This window comes from Boleophthalmus pectinirostris, unplaced genomic scaffold, assembly GCF_026225935.1.
Source record: "Boleophthalmus pectinirostris isolate CB_2022bp ecotype Guang Dong unplaced genomic scaffold, ASM2622593v1 HiC_scaffold_1, whole genome shotgun sequence".
Lineage (NCBI taxonomy): Eukaryota > Metazoa > Chordata > Actinopteri > Gobiiformes > Gobiidae > Boleophthalmus > Boleophthalmus pectinirostris.
Window position 1 is genome coordinate 16,222,534 of NW_026570970.1, and position 24,541 is coordinate 16,247,074.

At 39.8% G+C, this 24,541-nt stretch overlaps 2 protein-coding genes across 3 annotated transcripts; both read right to left on the reverse strand.

The window, feature by feature from the left end:
- Nucleotides 1–1,186: 1,186 nt before the first annotated feature.
- Nucleotides 1,187–5,117, reverse strand: LOC110166591 (leucine-rich repeat-containing protein 58). Its single transcript, XM_020931860.2, has 4 exons — nt 4,399–5,117; nt 2,670–2,798; nt 2,314–2,591; nt 1,187–2,226 (listed from the first exon to the last, which is right to left on the reverse strand). Exons 1-4 carry the CDS (start codon nt 4,854–4,856, stop codon nt 2,033–2,035), a joined length of 1,059 nt encoding a protein of 352 aa, XP_020787519.1. The 5' UTR covers nt 4,857–5,117; the 3' UTR covers nt 1,187–2,032.
- A 527-nt stretch (nt 5,118–5,644) lies between these two features.
- On the reverse strand, nt 5,645–23,831 carry LOC110166586 (follistatin-related protein 1). 2 transcript variants are annotated; one of them, XM_020931854.2, is made up of 11 exons: nt 23,715–23,831; nt 23,546–23,602; nt 9,568–9,669; nt 9,351–9,480; nt 8,855–8,887; nt 8,454–8,584; nt 7,762–7,880; nt 7,572–7,684; nt 6,992–7,102; nt 6,810–6,904; nt 5,645–6,712 (listed from the first exon to the last, which is right to left on the reverse strand). In XM_020931854.2, the coding sequence occupies exons 2-11, from the start codon at nt 23,600–23,602 to the stop codon at nt 6,671–6,673; spliced, it is 933 nt and encodes a 310-aa protein (XP_020787513.1). In that variant the 5' UTR covers nt 23,715–23,831; the 3' UTR covers nt 5,645–6,670. The 2 variants fall into 2 exon arrangements, with proteins under 2 accessions (XP_020787513.1, XP_020787512.1); XM_020931853.2 differs by having other exon boundaries at nt 23,709–23,831.
- Between the last annotated feature and the right edge of the window lie 710 nt (nt 23,832–24,541).

Consider the following 24,541-nt stretch of genomic DNA (forward strand, 5'->3'; position numbering starts at 1 on the left):
CCAAATCGAGTCTCGAGTCACTGGCCCAAAGGTCCAAGACTATTCCAAGTTGTCTGCTTTGAGCTTCAAGTCATTTCAAGTATTTAAACCAAAGTACCAAATACAGCTTAGATTTTTGCAATTTACATTAATTTTAAACTAAATTGAACTTAAAAATTCATAGAATATTTATGTAAGAGTATTTATGAGTGGTATAAATGTTAATTTTTCATTTTTAAATGTCTTGACAAAATCTTGTGTGAATCATTACAGTCAGAATATAAAGAATTCAGATTTAAAAGTGCTTCTCAAGTCTTCTCAAGTCACAGGCCTCAAGTCCGAGTCAAGTCCCAAGTCAAGTCCATTTTATCAAGTCAAGTCTCAAGTCCTAAAAATAGTGACTCAAGTCTGACTCGAGTCCATGTCACGACTTGCAAATCCCCACCTCTGATAAGAAGTGCCCCACAAGCAACCAAAAATGCTGTGTTTATGGTCTCAGTAGGAAAACTTGTTGTCACTAGATTTGACAAACTTTATTTATCCTCTAGGGAAATTATTTAGACGCAGTAGCTCACTCATTCTCGTGCCATCAGAAGTAGGCACTAGGGACACATCTCCAGATAAGTAAGGCTTGGTCAAGAATATTCTTAGCTGAAGGATTTTGACCTATTGTTTTACTCGTTGATAGGAAGAACCCACCCAAGGAGAGATGCATGCAAACTCTGCATAGAAAAAACATATTCAGACTTTAAAACTAGTGACATACAAGATCCACATTCACATGACTTTTGCACTGTAAATAAATAACACTAGAATCAGCTCAGTTGTCCAAAGTGTTAAGTACAAGTGCCTAGAAAGGACAAATTCATCTGAAGTAAGCACCACTTGTGGCTCTTGATAATTTCCACTGTAAAAAGGCTATAAGTAAGAGGAGAAGATCAGAGGGATTGAGTACGCCACTAATACTACTGTTAATTGCAGGTGAGACTAACAAAATATCAGGATTACTGAGCGTGGCCTCTCAGGTTGCATCTGGGTGAATTTACGAGTCATGTCAAGTGGGTTAACTGTAACATAAGTCCCATTTCAGTGTTGTTTGCCATTTCAATAAAAAACAAAAGTTAAAAGCAGCAGAAAACACACACCTATTTAATGAACAAACATCTAGAAACAGACAATAAAACAAAAAAACATAAAGGCAGTTAAGTTAAAATTGTTTAAAACCAAATTTAATTAGACAGCAAAAGTCAAAATACATGTGTAACTCTTGTTCTATAATGTACAATTAGGTTACAAGTTTAACAAGAGAACAATAAATGAATACAGGTGCATAGTATACTTGTGTTAAACAAATAAAGTTGAATTTTATAATTATATTTTTTATAAATCTATAATTATAAAAGGGTGTGTGGTTAGGCATAGATAAGCACAATCACATTTGTCATGGTTACACTTCTTCATACCCCTTTAATCTTCTTAAGAGATCAGTAAAACTAGTAAGGCACTAAGCAAACACAAGCATAGAAACTAATGTAACATAAAGGACCCATATTTTATTTCTAAATATTAGATGTGCAATCAGGAAGCTCCTTGTATTCAACATAGAGAAAGTAAAAAAGGATTCTGTTCAAATTGATATAAATATTTTCTGTGTATAAACTCAGTGTGGTGTGTGTGCAGAGAGTTTAGTACCGATCAGAAACATGGAGCAGCAATCGCCGCTCTAGTGTTCTATAGATGCCACTGTGTTGTATATACTACAGCCATTGTTCTTTGTTGGTTTTCCCAGGTCCACCCTTCATTCACTTCCTGTGCATGAGCCTAGATAAGCATTCTTTTACAAGCTCACAAACCCTTGATGTGGGTTAATCTTTTAGGCCCTGCACGAGCACATAGCTTATAACTACAGTTTTAACAGCTCAAAGAATAGCCCCTGAGGTCCATACTCTATATCGCACTAATTTGAACTAGTGTAAGGCACAACTTAAAACAATCCTAAATGGTTAGTACAGCACCAGTAAGTATTTCACGGGACCCTTGAGTGGGTGTGGTGCTATCCCAGAAGCACCCTCTGCAGCCGGTCTGCTGGGACACTGGACTCATCCTCGGACTCTGCGTCACTCTGAGGGTTGGAGCTGCAGGGGGATGTGCATTCAGGGGAGCACAGGTAGTGCATGAGTGGCAGCCGATACTTCCCACAGAAGTCCACAAATTTGATATGCCGCACACACGAGTCAAAATACACACCTGGAAAATTTAATCATTGAATCAGTTTGAGTGACAACACCACCAGAGAAAGACATGCTGTTTTACCTTCCTACAACCATTACTTACCAGCACATTTTGGGTTAGGGCACTTGCTGGCCAAATCCAGATAGCGCAGCAAATTGTCTGGCAGTTCATGTGGCAAATATGGTATATTTCTGCTCTTGATGGTACGTCCTGCCAACTCCAACAGTGAAGGTGGGTCATATATCATTTCTTTGACAAAGCGCACTACCAGGGGGTTTCCGCGGAGGCTGAGCTCCTGCAGGTGGACCAAGCTGAGTATCTCTCGTGGCAGGTATGTGAGCAAATTGTTGTGTAGACTCAGAGATCGCAGAGAGTTCAGCCTAAAAGTGAAATGATTTAGCTTTTGCAGTCACATTAGAGCTGATAAAAATATATACAGCGTAGTTAGTAGGCATTACCTGGTGAGCTGTGGGGGTACACTTTGAATGCGGTTATCACAGAGAACCAAGTATGTAAGGAAAGGCAGATTAGCCACTTCAGGAGGAATGGCATTGATGAGGTTACCTCCCAGATACAGCAGCTCTAGACTGGGGGGAAAAAAGGTTCAAATATTACACTTGAAATGCTTTCAGCTTACTACATGCAGTACAACTTTGAACCACAGGAGGGAGATAGAGATGCACAGGAGCAGTGAACGTGCTGTGTGCAATAGTATTACTCAAACAACATACATAAAATCACACACACCAAAAATGTAATGCCTATTTTCTAGTTTGAGTACTTGTTTCAGATATAAAAGTAACATTACCCACAAAGTGTCCATAAGACTAAATTGACTTTTCAGAAAATGCTGAGCTAGCACTTTAGGGCCTGCCACTGGAAAAGTAAAATGATCTGAAAGCTTGTACAGCAGTATGGTTGGTCAAAGCTTAAGAGAGATGTCAGTATCCACTGCAGGAACTGATGACACAGCGACAGTGAGACACGGGCCATTATACTGTCCTTGGTGTTTGAGCTGCAGAGGCACGTGACATGAGACGAGACAGTGAGCGGCTGCACTCTAACTGGACAAGACTCGCTCACACATAAGTTTGTGCAGTAAGGGAACCAAATAAAGGACTAGGACCTTGTGTCAAACTGCTGTGTTGTAAAGAATATTAGCATTTTAACTGAATAGTTGTGCTCAAAAAAGTGCAGATTTCAATTATTATCTTGGGGCTGATCTATGGGCCAGTCCTGTAGTAGTAAAAACATGTGGATTGGATAAAAGTGACAGTAACACACTATTTATTAAATTAAACTAGGGCTTTACAAATATGTACAAGTATTTTCCAGGTAAGCCTCTGATTCAAAAATGCATTATATTAGTATACTGAGTCCAGAGAACTGTAGAATTGTATATGTTCAAAATCCCTGTGGAAGGGAAAGGGCCAGAAGGACGCACAAATGTTCACTTTTCACCAGAGAAAACACATAACTGTTAACCAAAATTACATCAACAGACTCACTCATATTCTTGTACTTCTGTTGTGCAAATACATCTTGTTATTAAATTAAATCACAAAACTATCAACACATTTGATTTTGAAAAGTGAATATTGATTCATGTGAGGTTCACTTGTTCGTTTTTGGCTTTCTTTTGTGCAAAAAGTAGGTCCAGGTCTGGTCCAGCCAGGTCTAGTCCAGGTCACTATGGACTGCTATTTTAAATCATAAAAAGATAACACAGGGGTGCTATTGATTCCTGCTGGCGGAGACTAGGTGACCTAGAAAGACATTTTCAGTGCATCCTTAAATGAGGCCACCGTAGTTCAGGTAAATATACTCAAGTTAATCTGTGCACCACATCACACATTTAATCATGTTGTTGTACAGAGTAAGGTTAATCATTTAAACTTTAGCGCCACTCATAACATGGAAACTATGCTAACTATCTCCAGGTACAGTGAACTCGGTGAACAGTAGCCTACATATGATTAGTGTAAGGTTGGCAGAATGTTAAGTAATTTAAGTCGTTTACTTACCGTACAATCTTCACTTTAAGTGATAAGATAGCTACAAATGGCCTTGTGATCTAATGAAAGTTTGGCTAGCTTGTAGCAACTCAACTCAACCTGACTACTACTGCAGTACTGAACTTTATATTTATATTTAACAGTATTGAGTTGTGATCCTGTATTTCCATACCTTGCTAGGTTTTCTATCTCAGGGGGAATACTTTTGAGTCTGTTTCCACCGAGTGAAAGCGACTGCAGACGCAGCATTTGAGTGCACTGAATAGGGATCTCCTCAAATCTGTTACCACTGAAGTTCAGCACCTCCAGAGGCAAAGAGCCAAACTCTTTGGGCAGTGAATACTCGTTCAGTCGGTTGTTCTTGGCTAGTAGAGTTCTTAGCTTGGTTAGCCGTGTGATGCCCTCACAGAGGCTCGTCAGTCCGTTGTTGCTAATGTCCAAAAACTCGAGGTTGCTAAAAAGGTAAATAGAGGAGGGCAGCGAGACCAACCGATTATTGTTCAGATACATTTGCTTTGTGTCGTTTTTTCTCTCCTCGCTAACAGTGTCAACATTCAAAGTGCTAAGATTCAAGCGTGAGAAATCCAGGACTCCGTCGCCTGTTGCTGCGGCCCCTTCGTGAAACTCCATTTTTTTTTATCGATGGCGATTTCTTGTGCCCCGCTGTCAAAGTCCCGCCGCTCGTCGTCCCCGTTACAGAAGAGTTGGATCCAGGAGTTGTTGCCTCTCTATAAAATGAAGAACGAAGTGGGACAAAGGCGTTTCTATTTTAACGGGGCCCTCTGTTACCCACATCGCTCCAGAAAAAAAAAATCTAGGTCAGTATAAGAGGCATCGAGGGCGAACTTATGCGCCGCATGCATTTACCACAGAACCACTACAACCAGGCTTTCTTGGGGGAACAGTCCGCGCGCTGTGATTGGTCCACTCTTGGCGTAAACCCCGCCTTCTGACTGACTATTGGCTGATCTGACCGTCCGTTTCACTCTTTCTTTACAAACTTCAAGTAGGTGGATTATTAAATCTTTTTTACAACTGTTCATCATTATCATTCACTATCATTGTCTATCTATTAAATCCAAGAACGCTTTATAACTTTTATCAAAATTGTTGAAACGTGACACGCACGAAACTGTCCATGTTCACTTGTAAGAGATTATGCAACAGCTCTCATCGGTTACATTATGCAAGACAAGTCTGAGGGGGCATGATCTGAATGAGAAACAGGTGAATACAAAAAGGAAATGGCAATCGTTTGTAAAAATGTGTAGGCCTATATGAAGTCGCTTTTCCTAATACACCGAACATAGGCAATTAGTTATTTTTTACAATCCAAATAAATACTACAGTAGCCACTAACAAGAAGGCAAAATTTCACAGGAGCCTTAACACTCTAATGTCAAGCAGAAAACACTGAATAAAAGTTGAGTACTGGGTTTATTGTCATACATACAGTATATTGTCCATACAGTCTCAGCACTTTTAGTGGAATAAAAATATTAAGCCTGAATATACTATAGAAATGCATTATCAGATATAAAGATTAAGTAAATCAAATTACAAAACGTCTGCACATTTAACCATTTGGCTTTGTGCAGGCAATGATAGACTTGAGCCATGCTCTTTGCAGGTCTAAGGCACTGGTATAACACACTAGCAAACCCAATTACTCTCAACATCCACCATGCACACTGAACATGCATCCAGTTACTGGAGCACTACTGAGCAGATACGGAGGCTCTTTCTGTTAGTGATGAAACAACAGGTATAGTGTAGTTGCTGGGTCCAGAGTATAATACTACTCCGACGATTCTTCAAACTCTTCATACAGACTTTGGTGTTAGTTACAGTCCCACATAAATGCCTGAGGGATAACACAGACATGATCGAGGAAGTAACGTTTAAATTAAGAGCACCAGTGAGATGAATATTATGAACACAAACCATGAACAGGGTGAAGCCAATAATATACTGTGTCAGCAAACATTACATAAACAGACAAACACAATTTAAGGATGTGTGATAAAATACATGAAAGAAAGCAAAAGAAAAGTAGGAAGTGCATTTGTCAAGTAATGACGTACTGTGACACTTGTATGGCCTCACTACGACTCTGCCTTCTGCGGTGGCTCCATAAAGTAACCTGCCAGTGCAGGAACCCCCCATCTCTTCCTGCTCAAACAGTGACGTCCATATTCACAAACAGTGACAACTTGACCTTTCACTTGTAAATGTAAAAAAAAAAAAAAAATACCTGTAAAAAGCCCTTACAACAGGGACACAGTACAACAATCAAATGCAGAGTGACAGTACTGAACACAACATAAAAACATTCCACATAAATGTATTGTATTTAACATAGCAGTCAACAATGCATGGCCCCAAAGTCAGTCAAGTATGTAAAGGGGTGATACTGGGCGCCCTCTTCTCCACAGTCTCCTTATTTAGGCCTCCTTTGTGCTGGACTTCATCTTTTCCATTGTTTCCTGTAAGGAAACATAGTTTAATGTGAAGAGAATTGAACATACCAGCAGAATCCTTTAGAATAAAGCTGATATAAAGCAGAATTGTTTTAACAGAAACCTGATGCTTGTTGAGTTCAGCGACACGGAGGTTCCATTCTTCCTCGGTCATCTCTGCACCAGTATCTGAGGTGTCAGCCATTGCTGCTGTTTTGTCTAGAAAAACAATAGAAATACACAGGTTTTATAAGTTGACTGACAACAAGGATAGTTTAAGATGATAAAGTAGTAACTAGCAGTTACCAGTGCATGTCATGGCTGTGCAGACCCAGTTTCCACATGCACAAACGCAGCGGTTGCACTCCACCTGAGTCTCTGCTCCGTCCTCATACGTCTCGTCCTCCAGAGCACACTCTACACAGGACAAATGGTGACGAAGAATGACTCAGCAGTTTTAAATCAGCTGTACAAGGAACTATTAAGCACACGTAATGGTGACTGTATGAGATATTCATTCACTTATTCTAATAATCACTTGCCCATCACATGGCTTGGTCCAACCATATTAATGACATACATATGTCTGTATATTTCAGTCTAAATGGAAAGAGCTTCATGGACACGGCAGCTCTGCAGTTGATGTTAGTTTTGGCTACGTCCAGAATTCCTCTGTTCATCTGAACTTTAGTCCACTTTTATCCAACTCAGAAAATCATTGGGGTAGGCCTGTTTTGCATAACTTTTTCTTTACTTTTTAACAGAGTACCAAGTACTTTTAGTAGTTTCTAGAATCTAGAAATAAATATACACCTATGAAATACATGTGTTTGAATGAAGTCATAGCATAGAATATAAAAAGGCAGATGTTTCTTTTTAAACTCACTTTTTTCTGGTGGGTTAAATCCAGGCTTCAGGCAGTTGAGGAACTCATCAAAGCTGAGTTTCCAGTCAGCATTTTCATCAGAGAGCTCAATGAGGGCATCCACACACAGGCTCCTGGAAGTGCATACAAAGGCTATAAGGAGAAAATCAAACTTGTTGAATGACTTTCGGATAACTGGACCATTCCTGACCTCAGCAGCTTGTTGCTCTCCTGGTCGGCGTATGACTGCATCTCCACCACAGACTCATTGTGCTGGATGAATTTGAGCAGCTCAGAGGAATCCATCTGGGCATCACCATTATCATAGGACTGTGCAGAGAAACACATGACAAAAACATAATGTTATTTGAGCTCATGCAACATCCCTGTTTGTTACTTCTACGAGGGGGTATTATGCAAAATCAACTAAATCAAATGTTTGGAGCTTTCTATCATGATATAATGTTCTCTTATCAAAAACATGCCTGTAGAGGTTTTATATGTCCTCCATGCATGTTTGAGTAAAGAGCTCTCCTGGGGCTTATTTGATCCCTTTTTACAGTTACCTCTAAGATTTGTCTAATGCTCCCACATAATAATTCTCCATAAGCGTGATACAAAACAATACACAACAGCTTTACAAACCTGATGTCATGAGGAGTAATAGCAGAATGCACACCAAATTGTAATGTGATAGTGCTGTGAAGGTGGAGTAACTTTTGAGTCAGCATGTTAATGTTGTTTTTGGCAAATTTAGCATTTTCTAAATAATGAATTAATAAAAATGGTGATCTAAATGTTATGTGTTAGCAATAGATGTCTAGTACCCTTTCTTGTACAGTATGTGAGGTCAGTGAAGTACAGTGTGATGTTGGGTCTCTGGGGGCTAGGGTGTGTGCCCACCTTGAAGTATTTGAGCAGGATGTCAGAAAAGTTGGAGCCTTTGACAAACCATCCATCTGGAACAACCTCAGTCTGAAGCCACTGGATGATCCGACCTCTCAGTTCATTGCGGTCAGCAGCAAAGCACACCACTGTGAGAGTAAGAGATATATGTTTATATATGTATATATTTATATGTATTACTTATTTAATTAATACTTTATATATATATATATATATATATATATACTTTATATACTTTATATATTGATATTACAGTATATTAATATTGGTGTCCATAAAGTGCCTTTTATGACCACTGTGACCTTTTAGAGAAGGTCAAAGTTTACAGAACACATAGGCACATTATATTATTATATTACATTATAAAAGTGCATCAGGTTCGAACAGAGCACACAGACCTGGACTTGCAGCTGCCTTGTCTGTCTTCTTCTCTGCGGGCAGAAAAACACCAACAGATAAATGTAAAATAAAATGTTTAATATTTTGTGCTGTTCACATTGGAACAGCCACGAGAGAAGCCTCATTGACCTAATGTCATTGCTAGTTTACTTTAGATAAGATTTAGGTGTATAAAATGATAAACCAAAAACAATGCCAAATTGATCCAGTGACATAGATAGCTGTAAAACAATAAATGTTTGAACCCGTTTACCCAATATCAGGTCATCGACTATAAGCATGATCAGAGATCACACACTAAATATCTTATCAGCCCGCTAGGAAACTGCCACTTTACGTGGAATTAGTGACATCTATTATGTCTTCAAAGAGCAAAATCCACAAGACTAGAGGGTATTCTTATACTTATGCTGTTCTATGGCCATAGAACAAAATAATTTGCCCAGTGCAGTTTTGCAGAGACAAATAGTTATTTGGTATAATGTGAGCTCATACCCTGGCAGTGTCCATCATAGGCCACTTGGATCTTCAGACCAGTGAGACAGGCGTCTCTGTGCAGCTCGCAGTGGTTCCTGTAGGTCTTCCCATTACTGCCACACACTGACCTCTTGTGGGGCTTGCAGCTCTAACATAGTAAACACACAAATGTCATACTACATGAAATCGGCCACATATTTCAGGCCACATTCCACTAAAGCCTGTTCAGTCTTACCTCGATGCACAGGCAGCTGGGCTCCCCCTTCTCATTCACAGCACACTCCCTGCCGGCTCCACAGAAAACATTAGCGCACACTTTGCTCTTACTCTGCAGCTCCTGTGCAAAAAGACAAAACACAGTTCTGGGGTTGGACATGGACTTGGTTCTGTCAAATACATTTGGTTTTATTGATGTTCCATTTCAGCACCTCTAGATGGTGCTACACCACTTCTTCAACAACAGAGATCTCACCAGACCTAGTTTATTTCAGAAAGATTCCTCACTTTGCAAAAATATTTATAAATCTAAATTACTTTTAGCTATGTTGCAGTCACTGTTTAAATAGGTTTACATTTGCTCCACTTAAAACTATTTAAATGTAATTACATTTATTACAAAATATATATTACCCAGTACATGCTTTCAGGAAGCTTATTCTTACTGAACACACAAAGATTTTTACTGAGCTGGAGGAAATGTCTGGTATAAAATACTAGAAGCAGACATGTGAACACAGCTGTCCTCTTCAGTACAGCATTCTCTTTGTGTGAACACAAATGCCATGTTTGGACAAACACTGAGCAGCCGGAGACAAACTCTGGAATTTTACTATCAGGCGGAAACACAAACGAATATTGACCCAAAACACAACAACAATGTATAAGCACATTTGTTTTAGAGGTCATATAGACACACAAATAGGACTTTAAAAGATTAACCCCAATGAAAGATAAGATAAGATAAGATAAGATATAAGATGCCTTTATTAGTCCCACAGTGGGGAAATTCCAGTGTTGCAACGCACAATTTCAGAACAGCAGGAAAAGGTAACACATATAATAAATAATAGCTTAAAATAATTTAAAAATAGACTTAAAAATAATTGCACATGGTTATGATTGACTGGTACATGTTCAGTGTTAGCAGTGTTTGTTGTAAAGTCTGACAGCAGCAGGAAGGAAAGACCTGCGAAACCTCTCCTTCACACAGCGAGGGTGAATCAGTCTGAAAGGTGTGTGAGACTGTGGTAATGCAGAATAATGAGGAGTAGTTAATTACTCAAAGAGTTTTCACCAAATGAGTTTTCGCCAGAAGAGTTTTGTTGAACTCCCAAACCAATCAGAAGACGCCATGCGGAGCCAGCTCTCTGGCCATTCTTACCTCCTCCCCTGTGTGTGTGCAGGGTGTTCCCACATCTGGGGTGTGAGTGAGCCATGTTTTCCTTTGGGCCCATTCCCATGCTTAGTGAAATCTTTTCTCTCTTCTCCCTCCCTCCTTAAGCTGCCATTTCCTGAGAGAGCCAGACAGAGGCTGGCCCTGGCTCTGAGAGCACGTGAGCAGGCCCCAGAGCAGGAATCGGGTTTAAATCAAAAGGAATTCTTGCGACTAGAGCTCAGCTCACTAATGAAAACAGCACAGTCGTTTGCAAAACTAGGGCAGATGTTTTTGACCCAGGGCAAATGAGAGAAACATAGAGAAAAGATTCATTTCCATACATGATTTAAGACTGGACTTGTACTCCAAAGCTGTGGTCATGCAATAGCTTCAAAGTGGTGCGTGTGGCCTTGAGCAGGCGGGAAACATGGTGAGTTAAATTGTCGAAACCGGTGCAAACCTGTGATGGGGACATGAATAATGGATAGGAGTTTCACCTTATTGCTATGTCTGTCCAGAGCTTCAAAAAGAATCAGCATCGCTGACATTTGGTTAATGTAAAAAACAGGCACTGTTGCTATGGTGAGCACATGTTCCAGCTCATGTTGTGGCAGATCACATCCATGTCAATCAAAAAGAGGCAGGAGGCCTGATATGATGATCACAGTGGAGGATGTGTTGTGTCTGTAACACACTAATGTGCTTAATAAAGCTAAGATATCTGAACTGAGCCAACGAACAATCTCAGAGCAATACTCAAAATTAATCTTGTCTGGTTTATGGAAGCTACTTTTGGATTGTTACAAGGACCTTTTCATTATATTACAAGTTGGCATCTCTGATAATATTTTGCCATGCCATAATAGACAATTTAGCAAATTATTCCTTATGTGCATATGCTGAGACCTAACCTACAGAAAAAGTCAGAGTCAGCATAAACAAAAACAGCTGATCCTGTGGGTGCCCTACTTTAATTACATCACATTTTCATCAGAGCCAATAAATCCAGCCTTATTTTTCAGCACTGCCATTTAAAACCAATCACAAAAGCTGAAGCCATGATAAGTGGAAGATGATTCAGATGAACAGTTCCAGTCAAATTCATTATGAAAACAGCTGCCACCAGCATATTTCAGCTTGTATACAAACATATTTTAATCAAATTTATCATCAGTCGTGGGGAATTTAAGTATTTTGAGCTTTTAATAAGATTAACAGATTCCAGAGATATGTCTTTCCTCTACATCGTCTTCTATCAGAGTATATCAGATGACTTTCAAATCTCTACTTTAGTTTCTCATCAGCTGTAAATCATGTTCTGTCATCAGATCCCCAGTGCCCTGGCCTGCCCACCAGTGCACTGAAATTGTACTCTATGTGGAGCGTGTGGAGTGTGACATAACAAAAAAAAAAAAAAACACAAATATAAAACTTAATTGTATTATTTTCTGTTATGTTTTACTTATAGCAGTAGAGGTGAAGGACAAACTAACTGACTTGTAATCAAAATATGGTACACTGCTCAGGTATTGATATTAACAGAGAGTAAAACGACAAATATTTTTTGTTTTTCTTTGGGCTACTTCTTGTTTATAACTTCTATATTTTATATTAACTTCATACAAGTAGTGGTTTATCAAAGAAATACTGTTTTGTGTTTTGGTTCAATATGTGTGTAGTGCATGTGCAAAATATCTATTATAGCATACGTGAGCCGTGTATCAGGAATCACATCAAATCATGAGGGACCCCGTGATTCCTAGCCCTATTCCAAATATTAATCTTATAATTACTACACTATCTGATCTGTGTGTGTTGGATAAATCGGATGACAGAGCCAAGTCAAACGTGTAATTGAAGATATTCACACTGTACCCAGTCATAGTGCATCTCCATTGACCTGTAGCAGCCTGATCAATGCTCTGGACACCCCGAGCAGAGCTAATCCCACCATGCTCCAGCCTGCATTAGCATAAGAAACATTGATCTGGAGTAGAGGGCCCTATGGAGCAAACAGATATTGGATGTGGATCTGTATGTGCAAACCAAAATGTTATGGATTTTATTTAAGCTGGGTGATTTCTGTTTTACTGGGGTTTAAATAGATTTGCCCTCCAGTTTAGAACATAGCATTGGCAGGGCTTTAAGATGGCCTCATCAGCAGTATATGTAAGTGAACTGAGCTGTGTCACATTTAAAGGTGAAGAATGGTCCAGTGCGCCCGTGACAATGAAATGTGATCACTGAGGAGCTTCATAAATTTGGTTATTATGGGATGGACGTGGGCTGCATTTCACTAAAGGGGCCCTAGTAAAATGGTGGCACAATGTCGAGAGGAAAAACATGTAGTGCTTTGTCTGTTACGAGCATGTCAGCGGTGTGTTTCCATTAATAATACATTGTGGTATTTTGCAGCTTTAATTATTAAAACAAGACATTTAGGTCTAGTAAAGAAGACAGACAGATGGATTACTAGCTGGATTTAGTCCATGATGTTTAATAAAAAGAAAATACATGTTTATGAATGAGCTTAATCTTATCTGAATAAATGTTCTGCCTGTAATAACTTACTAGAGCACAGTACTCTTAGGGGGAAAAAATTCAGGTTTACACTCACATTTTACTGATCAGAAATATGTACTTTATGATTTAGACATGATTTAGTCTTCATATACATGATAGTGTCTTGTAAAAATCTGGTTTGGATATGATGATGATACTAAGAAATATGCAGCTGCTCCATGTTGCATTCATATATTTTTAAAAAAAGAAAAGAAAACTAACTGGTGTTTTACTTCTTTTCTACTTCTTCTTTTCTTTTCTTTTCTTTTCAGTAATCCTGCATGTATTCTCTAACAATATATGACAGTACAACAGAAATGTAGTCCCCTTACAGCAGTGGTTCTCAAAATATGGTACACTGCCTGTGGTTTTGATATTAATAGTGAGTAACACAACAGATGTATTTAATTGCTGTTAATTCTTGTTTATAACCTCTTTATTTGGTAATAGACTTGGTTCAGCCCTGATTATGTTTCATAGATTTGATAGTGTCTTGTAAAAAGTTTGGATCTGATGACACTAAGAAAATGGACAAACTATATAATAATACATTTACTGTAACTTAGTGTACAGCCACATCTCTTGTAAACTGTAAAAAACATTGTAAAAGTAAAAGGAATGTGAAGAATGTGCATAGTTCTAGTCAGGGGAACATTCCACAGCTGTATCCAGCCGAATTCGGGGTCCACACAGTTCATCTTGAGCCCAAACTCTCGTATTTAGGTCAGAGGAGGTGTCCCTGTTTTCTTGTACTCCGCCTGCTTCTCCTCCTGTATCCTCAAAGTTCACAGATGGCCCTCTCCGCACAGACCCGTGTCCAACCAGGCCTAACCCACAGAGACAGGAGCTCAGCCTACTGCACACTTCCTCTCACTTAACTGGAACTATGAACTACTTTTCTCGTTTCAGGAATTTGCCGATTCTCTAAGCTTGCTGTAAAACCCACCACACAAGGGAGAAAGATCACAGAGAATGGCCTTCCCCTCTCCGCTGTAGCATTTCCCTCAATAATTCATACATGTACATTCTCTAATCTCGAGGCAGTTCTTCCTTTGAATTGATCTCATCCAAAGAAAACTGGCTTCGTTTCTGCTTAAGTGAGCTCGGCACAGGAGAACAGATGTACAGTGAAGCAGGATCTATACTGAGAAACCGCGTCATGATTTTTTATAGATTTCTGCAGCAAAGCCCTGACAGTGGAACAGCCAGGATGTGTCCTTGTGATAATGAGGCCAGACAAAGCTAAACAGAGTCCGACGGAAATATGTGTTGTTTATTAAAGGGTCTTTATTACACTGTGTTCTGATCTATGTTATAAAGTTGTTTCCTCATCAAAAACATGCCTGGAGTTTAAAGGGACAGTCCAGAATTTAGGACATAGGACCTCATTTTCTAGTTAGTCATAGTGTTGGATACGTGTGGAGACACTTTTTTAAATATTCCATCCAGTCCTTGTATTTGCAGAGGTCGCTGGTCTTACCCACTCCACAAAGCACCTGAAGCAAATCTATTATTACACCAGACTGTTGATGTGAATGTCTATGATGATAGAATAATGTTTGAAATAAAACTAACCTTGCATCACATGAATCATTGCATGTTGAGGGACTATTTTCTCAGCATCAGCGGAATTGTACTTTGCCGGTAAGATAGGTTCTAGGTGATATCAGTCCGCCGCTGCCAAGCTTTCTATCAGGAAGTACAACTCACTACTGGGTTGGTTTTACTTCTAAAATTATTCTATTGACACAGACATTAACTTCGATAGTCTGGTGTAATAACTGTTTTGTTTTGGGTGTTTTGTGGTGTGGGTAAGACTGTTTTTAGTGGCAGGATAACTATGCCCATTGACATGCACTAGCCTAGCACCAGTGACCTCTGCAAATACAAGGACTGGATGGAATATTTAAAAAAGTGTCTCCACATGTCTCCAACACTCTGGCTCACTAGGAAATGATGTCCTATGGCCAAAATTCAGGACTGTCCCATTAACACACAAACCTGCATATTTATGCTGAGTTCTTCTCTCAAATGAAAAACACTCTGTTCCAGCTTGTGATGTCATGGGGTGTTTTTAAACTCCATACAACTTTACTAAATTTCAGCCCTGGAATCTTGTAGCCTGATTCATCAGGCAGTTTCACTTCATAGAAACAGTCTGACCTTGCAGCGTTAGAATTAGTTCGCTCGACGGTAGGCGGGTACTTTTGTAATTTAACCAATCGCTGCTATTTGGTCGTGACGTATGTAATGCGCTGCTAACGGGGCAAAATGGTATATTAAGCTTTTCCCAAATCCCGTAAGAAGAAGGGCAATAATGTCTTTCCCCTTCATAAAATTCACCAAACATTCTCTCTGTTACGACTTTAAAGCCTCGATCTCAGGAATCATTGCCAACACAGAATGTATGGCTCTTTGCTGATTGGCTGGTGCCCAAACTCACACTTCTGGGGTTTTTCCCAAACTGTTTAGTGTATTCCGATTCCTGACCTAGTCCCTGGAGAGAAATGAAATTGAGCAGAGGCACTAGGTGGCGCCAGCCTGGCTATGAATCTTGATGTAACTAAAGGTAAAAAGGCAGCTGTTAACTACCAACTACCACAAAGATGGAACAAAGCATTTTGAGCTTTGGAGATGTCGACAAACTAACAATAAAGGATTACACAAATGTGTGTGAATGAAACAAAACACAAATCCAGGTATGATTTTGATACTGTTCTAACATGGCTTAAAGCTCACAAGAGTCAATTTTGTGTAGTATAGGACCTTCAAAATGGTGTGGGTGGTCTCAGGAGCTCTCTAAAAACACAGGATCTGAAAAAAGACCTGTAGAAACAAAGAGAGCCTGCTAATAAGAGCTCTGCACAGATCGGACGCTTATTCACAGAGAAAGGAATGCATCAACGGACGATGATGTCAGTGCGGGCGGCCCCACATCCCCCTGTTATACTGCCCTAATGTAACAGCTACACCCAGAGAGGAGAGAAAAGAAGACGCAGCCTCTTTCTGTGTCAACCATTTTAGGCAGTATGCTTTGTCCAAACTACATACATAAAGTCTGTCCAAGCAGAGATTCATTATGTGGAAACTTTCATATTAAACAAGTGACGCAATCCAACAGTTTTACAAATGCATTCAAGCAGATGACCTAAATGTTTCAAACTAGGCCATGTACTTTATCATTGAAACATTGGAACTGCTATTTAAGAATGCAGTGGACTTGAGGAGGGTGCAAAGAATCCAGACGAAGTGTAGTAAAAACAAGAAAAGGGACAATAAACAAAGAAATAGCACAATGGGGGAAAGGGTCTGAGAAAAGCAGGAAATAAGTCTCGGTTTGGGCAGGGACACATCTGTGAGCAGTTAAAATGTCACAGAGAACATAAAACCTGTAAACACAGACAGCACACACACACATACACAAGACATCAGCTGTCCCATAATGTGTTTCTCGCCGTTTTTGCCTTCTTTTTTACTTAAAGATGCATTGTGTAGCTTGTCCGGTGGATGGTTCGTCAGCTGCTTGTCTCCATGGACCCTCCTCTTTGCCACTACAGGAGTGAGCCTCATCATTTTGGTCTTAAAGTGTTCGCAGTGTTCCCACTCTACATGACCCTGGGGTTTTTAGCTATTTTGTCATTATAAATACCTATTCCTGATACGGAACTTGGCTCCAAATTCACACCTATAACTGCGAGCATCAATGAGCTTCATTTGACTGGAGCCGAACGCTGTGGGTGACGTCACATTCACTTATACAGTTCCACTTCCTTATACACTCTATGGACCAAACCCACTTTCCTTTGTTTATTTATTTTTTATTTTTCCTAGCTCTTTGTCTCTATAACTTACTTTTTAGACAGAGGGAACACAAACATGAATTCTCTGCCCTGTCCACTGTTTAGATTGGGCGAAACAGCTCCTCTAAAAGCCATAGCTAACAGCAGGATAGGTTTTTTTTTTGTGCAGTGAAATATTGAAGCAGTATTTATTTTCAAGTCTAGTAACATTGCAAAATCTGCTTTATCACCACACACAATTTAAAACAGGCCCCTCCCTCAGCCTGCATTGGTTATTTATTCACAATATCAATGGTTGCAGTGTAAAAATATCCACTATTGAATATGAAACAATACATCAAGTGCTGCCAGTCAGTTTGTTTCTATAAAAATACCCTTAGCCAAAATCATGAGCGAAAAGTGGCGACTGTAGGCAGGTCTGTACAGTTGACAGAGTGTCTGGGACCTGGTGGGTGTTGTTTTTGTAATTGTAATATAAATATAACTTGGGATACGGATGTGGGAATTGTATGCGACAAAAAGGAAATGTTACCCAGGGTTTTAGGGCAATACAAAGCTGGAAAAGCCTTATATTAAGCAATCATAATTTTAGGATAGAGTAGGAATGTTGTGTCAAGATGATTCAGTTAATGAAAAATATCACAGGGGACTGAAAAATATTGCACATTTCTGCAGATTTAATGGGAAAAGCACTAAACTCTGCAAATCTGAGGGGAGATAAATTTGATTTCAAAATTATGTGACCAGTGAGCTCCTTGGTTTCACATACATCACTGGAAAAAGACAAAGTTTGACCAAGTTTGAGGCACTACGGAGAGCGTGGGACCAGACTAATATCAATCTATTTAAAAATACAGTAGATTTGCCAGGCAACTTTACTTGAGGAATGGTAATCTAATAGAAAATGTGAATGACAGAAAATAACAGACAATAACTGTGCAATTTCACCTCACAATAATTGTAATACTAAAATGACTGAAACACAAAAAAACAACAACAAAAAAACAAAAACCCAAAAACAGAATTTCAGATATTTTCAGTGAGGATAACATGGTTTAAATCTCAAAAAAGTATGTTCACAATAATGTAAACCTCGTAATGTTATTTCTGAATCAAAGAAGTGTTCAAGTGAAGGAGTTACCAAATGAGAGCTTTCTACCCCAACTTTGAGTGTGCGTTTCCCTGCGTTACACAGTAATTATCCCTGACAAGGCTTTATGTGAGTAGGCGCCCCTTGTCATTTGCGCGCGGTGCCTTTGAGAGCGTTGTCATTAGCGATAAGGCACCGTTTGGGCTGCTAAGCTAAATAAGGACTCCTTTAAAGCCGGGCCAAGAGTGAGAGAGAGAGAGAAAACACTGGGTGCGGACATGAAACGCTGCCCAATCCGCCTGCAGCCAGAGCCTTACCTCTGCTCCCATCTCTCCCCTGCTGTAATTGCAAGACTTTACATCACTCTACCTCCTCATCCTTTTCCATGACGCTGGGATGTTGAGCCACAGTAATTAGACCAGGCTGGTACAGACAGAGGACACAGTGGCCTCTCATGTTCTCTCCACCTGGGTAGGTATTTATAGCCAACCTTGAATCACACCGAGCGGGCATCGACATGGCAACATGCTGGAACGAGCTGGCAGGACGGGTCTTACTCACAGCCTCGGATAACTTGAATTAAACCACTAAAGGGCCCACATTATGCTATTTTCTGATCTGTGTTATAATGTTGTTTCCACATCACAAACATATCTGGAGTTGATTTAGTTTCATTCACACATGTTTAACACACAGATGCTGCATATTTCGGCTCAGTTCTTCACTCAGACTGAAAATACTCAGTTCCTCTTGTGTGTTTATGCTCCACACACTTGCACTAAAATCACTTGGATAATATCAGCCCTAGAATTGCTAATCTCTACTGAACTAAAGGTAAAAGGTAAGCTGTTAACTTGACAACTACCGCTTCATGACGTCACAAGGTGGAAGAGTAAAGGATTAACAATAAACGATTACTTAAAATTCACTAAGAGTCCATTTTGCATAATACTGGACCTTTAAGTGTAATTTCTGCCATACTGCTCAGCATGTTTTTAGACTATGGGGGCAAAATTAAGATAATGGGGGGAAAACTATAGTTGACTCTATTAAAGGAAAACTCTGCGCTTCATAACTTTTTAAAATACTGTAATTGCTATTTAAAAAGAAGAGCTACTTTAAAGGTATGTACAAAATAAATATCTGTAGTAGAGTAGAAATTATTGGTTCAACTTGCAAACTTTTCTTCAGTTAGCAATGAGTTCTCTGATTGGCTGCTCTAAAATCAGTCAAAAGAAGTCAATTTCCTGAGTCTGTATATTTTCAGTGTAAAAACCCAAGTAATCCTGGTGTCATTTACCCGGTCAGTGTGGGCTAACTTCATCATCCCAGAAGTACAATAATAAACCCTGCTGCTTTAGAACAAGGGAGTCCAAACTATCTTCATATTGTAACTTGAGAGAAGGGCCACTGACTGTAGGGAACTATTCAAAATGTTGCATTGACATGTTTGTTTGAGTCACCACCCCTTTAATAAGGCTTATCTTAGTCTATATCACATCAGAATGTATGTTATTAAAGTTAAAGGTGTAACTTTTCTGGTTTTGGTAATGGTCTTTTTCAGCTCTACTTTACATTTATTCAACTACAGGTGTTTTTTTATAGCTCAAAAATACCAGAGAAAAACATTCAAAAGGCTTTCTGACTGTGAGTGAAGTCACCTCTCCACAGAACTTGGCCTGGTTTAGTCTCCATGAAGATACTCCACCAGAAAATTTACACGGTGCACTTTTAAGATAACAGAACTCACCAAAATTAGCAAAAAAAAAACTACTTCTAGTCATTTTGGCCAATTCAGCAGGAAGCCTGAGGGCCAACAAAAATTGGCTTGAGAGATGCATTTGGTCCCTGGGGCCATAGTTTCCTCATCCCTGTGTAAATCATCATTTCATTTATCTCATAGCCTACAAACCCAAACACTCAAACAAAGAGACTGGGATCTGATGGCTTATCTTACCTCGAACTCTTTACACAGACAGTTTCAAACAACTGCTATCTACTCCCCAATTTAAACACAGATATCCTTGTGTGCCTTCTCAAAACTTTACACAATATGCAAATTAACATGAATAAGATAGGAGTAAAGTATCCTATTGTTCTAATTTTTGCTATCATGCAAGCCGTCATCATGCGTTTCAAGAGTTCTCTTAAATAAAGACCAGAGGGCGCTAAATATCAGTTTGAGAATTTACCTAAACAGATGAAATAGAGCAACAAATAGACAAACACGGAGGCACCATGGATCTATAATAAAAAACTGGATAAGGCACTCCTCCTCTGTCCTGGCTTGAGACCAACTAGTGGCCGCTCCTGGCACTGCAGCTCCCGGGAGTTTGGGCCCAGAAAGAATCCTCCCACAGAAGCACAATGTATTTTTTGGGGATTCAAACTACCCGTGTTTGGCTGACAGGGCGTCCACAACTTTAACAAAGGTCAGATAGGGATTATTTTCTACACAACACAATTTTTTTCACAACATAACTTTTTAAAATTTTGAAATCCTCAAAACTCCTATAAGTTAACTTTGTAAGACTCTGAGCCTGCACTGACTCCGCTCTAGCAGCTCTCGCTTTGGTCGGTCCAGACGCTCCACACCATGTATGTTACAGACGTCACACGGGTGGGAAGCGCTAGCCCCTATTGAGGAAGAAAATGTGGAAGTGAACCTTTTTTTGGGCCCATGCACCAATGAGCACAGGCCACTGCCATCTTGGATTCATCTCCCAGATTTTATTATAGTTCTATGATCTCTTGGAAAAGCGCCAAGAAAAATTAGGTGAGGGAGACATTTATTTATTTTGCAGTTTGTTCTAGTCATTTTCTAAAAAACTATGCGAGCTATGTTCACTACTGTCCCCAGCGGTTAGCTCATGTACCACTCCTTTGCCAAGATTCCACATGTTCTGAGGACACTGACCAAATGACGAACAGAACAACGCAGAGGACGGTCAGAAGTCTCTATGCGAATCCGTATGCGACTAAAATATCAATTATAAATGAGCCTTTACCCTAGATAATTGCTTTTCATTTTTAGCAATCCATGGCTTCAGCTTCTCGTGCAATGTTTGTTGTTCGTTACTAACAAAATCGCTCGACCTCATTCCTTCCAGATTCAGTCATCGAAATCATCTGGTAGAAATTACAGTTTTTCTAACACAGACAAAACATATAACAATGATTCCTTTATAGTTACAGCCTGCTACAGTAATATACATATGCACACTTTATATTCACTCTTATAACACAATCCACCTAACACACACACACAGACACACACTAGGCCTCTCACAATAACAAATTTTGAAGTACGATATATTATTGAAGTAAATACAGATGAACAGCACCAACATTTTCCACTAGTGCATGAAAAAAGTATCCACCATAAATACTGATCCCTAAATAGTCCTGTTCCAACTTTCATGTATTGAAAGATAAGTCACTAGTATTTATCATGACAGGCCTTTAACACACACTAGATTGAGCACATCCAGGGCCCTTTGCTCTAACTTGTTGACCTCATCTTGGTATGCCAGTTCAGGCCCTTCCCATGGACAGCCAACAGGCCGTATATTATCAGGGTAATTACCTTTGGAGAATAGCAGCTTTTTCTAATGCCTCCCCATTAACTTAAGCTCCAGACTCTGCATCATGCTCTGTCTTTATCTAACATAATTACCTAACAGATCACTGCAGTGTGAATGCAATAAAGACACAATGACTTTGTTTTTACAGCCAACCTAAGGTGGTATCACTACTGGTAGTTTAGCATGGGGCTATGTGTGAGTGGCCCTGTCGGGGTAATGATAAGACAACAAATGTTGTGTTTGCAATGCCTGAACTATTGGGTTGATAAATAGACAAAAAAAAAAAAAAAAAGATCTTGGCGCCATATTATGATTTTGATTTTATCATGATTCATGTTACAGTGAGTATCTTTATATTGCCTTGAATAGCTACAGTAACTAATGTCATCTGCTTCTTCTGTTAACACTGTATTACAAATGGCTAAATACAATTAACTATTAACAAAGCTGATTAATAGATAGATAGATAGATAGATAGATAGATACTTCATTGATCACTAAGGAAATTCAAAGTTCTGCAGCAACAACAAAGAAACAAACATAACAATATGGGTGTTAGTGTTGGTGGGGGAAAGTGTCTTTGAGCACTGAGCAGCATTCAAGAGAAAATTTGTGAAAATTTGTGAATCATACATGATCACATGATATGTTGTTTGTTGCCATAGTGATGAGATCTCTAATTAGACTTCAGCTAATGTTAAAAAATGAGCTTGGTCCAGCTGGTGAAGCAGTGAGCAGAGCTGACACAGGGCCAGGTGTTCAACAGCTGTGTCTGCTGAGGTTAAGGACTTCAGCCACCAGCTGGTGCCTCGGCGCTTACCAAGAGGGCACCAAGCAGTTGGTCAAACAAATGATGGTCCCTTCCAAGAAAAGACAAACTCATTAAAATCTTTCACAAACACTGAAATGGCCAGTTTAACCAGGCCTCACACACTCTTTCTGACTGTGAATACTGGTTTAAATCTGTTCAGTGACAAGGCTCTTGGTGCACAGGAAAGTATTAATAGAAAAACAGATGTTCATCCTGCATCTAACTGAAAGGAAGGTTAGCAGGCAGACAGCTGAACTAAAATAAAGAGCTTTCCATGTTCAGTACCTGTGCTTTCCATTAGAACAGACTAATTTAAGAGCACACAGTGCTGTTTGCTCAGAGGACGCCCACTTAGCCCTGCGCCGTGACAGGTCTGAGGTGACTTTTCTCACAGCTCAAGCAAACATGCACCATGACTGACCAACACTGACCAACACTGACCACCCAAACACTACAGCAGGCACCAAGAGCCAGAACAAAACCAAAACACCCTTCAATTTGATGAGAGTCCAAAAGCTTCAAGGACACAAAGCTGCTGTGCCTTTCTGACCTCTTATTACAGCTGTCAATGTGTAAACCAAGCTTTTTTACAGTGAGGCAAATTAAATAACTTTAACAGATTGTTTATCCAATCTGATAACACAGGCTGTTTAGTGGCGCAGTTAAAAATACTATAAACTGCATATTTCTGTGTGGGGCAAGCATAATAAGAAAAAAAAATAACAAAGGCAATGAAATCCACACAAATAACAGCCTATAGGTGTGTTTTTAAAAGAAAATCTATAGCTAAACAACAGGTTACTGAGCTAAAAACAACAACAACAGACAAACAAAAAACAATCCAAAGCGTAACTGCACTGATTTATACATCTATCCATCGGCGCGTATGACTTCGTTTTAACAATAACAAAGAAAGTGGTTTGTCTACAATCAACTTTAACTAGGCTATAAATGTGTGTTAATTGTAATAAGTGCACAGTTTGAAACTTACCTCCGCGTTGGTGAGGGCTACGGAGAGCAGAAAGAGCACGGCGACACTTCGCAACATCTGGATGGAAAAGAGAAAGTACCGTTATCACCGAGGGAGAAAAACAGACCAAAACGATGAAATATGATGGTTTTCGTAATAAACACCGGGAATCTAGTGTAGTTACCTTTACCCTTTGGACTGCGGAGGATGTTTATCGGGAGGAAGCTTCGGCCGAGGAGCAGGGGGTCGGTGATTTCAAGAAATTTGAGGAGCGCGGAGGAATTCGTGGCCGTCGCTCCGCTGCGCGCCCTCCTCCCTCTGCCAGACGTGCCCAATCAGCGCGCGCCGTCGCCTCTCGAGTCCTCTGAGGTCGTTTACAAGAGCGAGGAGGAGGAGGGACCGGGAAGAGGGGAGCGGGGGGGCTATGGATGGACGCTTGCTGCTTGGGATGCGCGACCCCTTCTGACAATTAAAAATAGCGTTCGCACAGGCCCATCGTAACTTTGACTCGGACACAATTTTAAAGAATGTTTGTCGTTTGCGCGGCCGTCCGAGGATAAATAAACCATCTCAGTAATGTCAGGCCTCATTTAAATTCACGCATCGTGCAAATAAAACAAATGCAGAGTTCAAAATGGAGAACAGAGGCAATAGCTCGTGTGCTCTGGGCTTTCACACAGGCATCTCATATGGGATTCACAAACGCCTGGAAACCCTCAGTGGGTCAGACTGTAGTTTATAAACGTTTCTATGGAGATGTCATTGCTCTGCCTGGAATGTTCCACAGTATGGCATGACAGTTCTACCTTACATTTATAAAATTACAGGTGGTTTTATAGCACAAAAATGCCCACAAAAACAAGCATTCTGACTATGAGCGGGGGTTGCCTCTCCAGAGATCTGACCTGTAACTTGGTCTCCTTTTGTTTCCATGAATATAGAAAGGTTTAATAACACACTGAAAAAAATAATAACTTAAGATTTACTAGAAAAAAATCCTTGTAACAAATTGCTCTA

What these genes read in the sequence shown, in the direction of transcription:
- LOC110166591 (XM_020931860.2), bottom strand. Translation starts at nt 4,856, where the DNA reads ATGGAGTTTCACGAAGGGGCCGCAGCAACAGGCGACGGAGTCCTGGAT. An exon ending in GTACCCCCACAGCTCACCAG is followed by an intron (nt 2,592 to 2,669) that starts GTAATGCCTACT and finishes TTTCACTTTTAG; the next exon opens with GCTGAACTCTCTGCGATCTC. An exon ending in CCCTAACCCAAAATGTGCTG is followed by an intron (nt 2,227 to 2,313) that starts GTAAGTAATGGT and finishes TAAATTTTCCAG; the next exon opens with GTGTGTATTTTGACTCGTGT.
- LOC110166586 (XM_020931854.2), bottom strand. Translation starts at nt 23,602, where the DNA reads ATGTTGCGAAGTGTCGCCGTGCTCTTTCTGCTCTCCGTAGCCCTCACC. An exon ending in TAGCCCTCACCAACGCGGAG is followed by an intron (nt 9,670 to 23,545) that starts GTAAGTTTCAAA and finishes CTTTTTGCACAG; the next exon opens with GAGCTGCAGAGTAAGAGCAA. An exon ending in CACAGCCATGACATGCACTG is followed by an intron (nt 6,905 to 6,991) that starts GTAACTGCTAGT and finishes TTGTTTTTCTAG; the next exon opens with ACAAAACAGCAGCAATGGCT.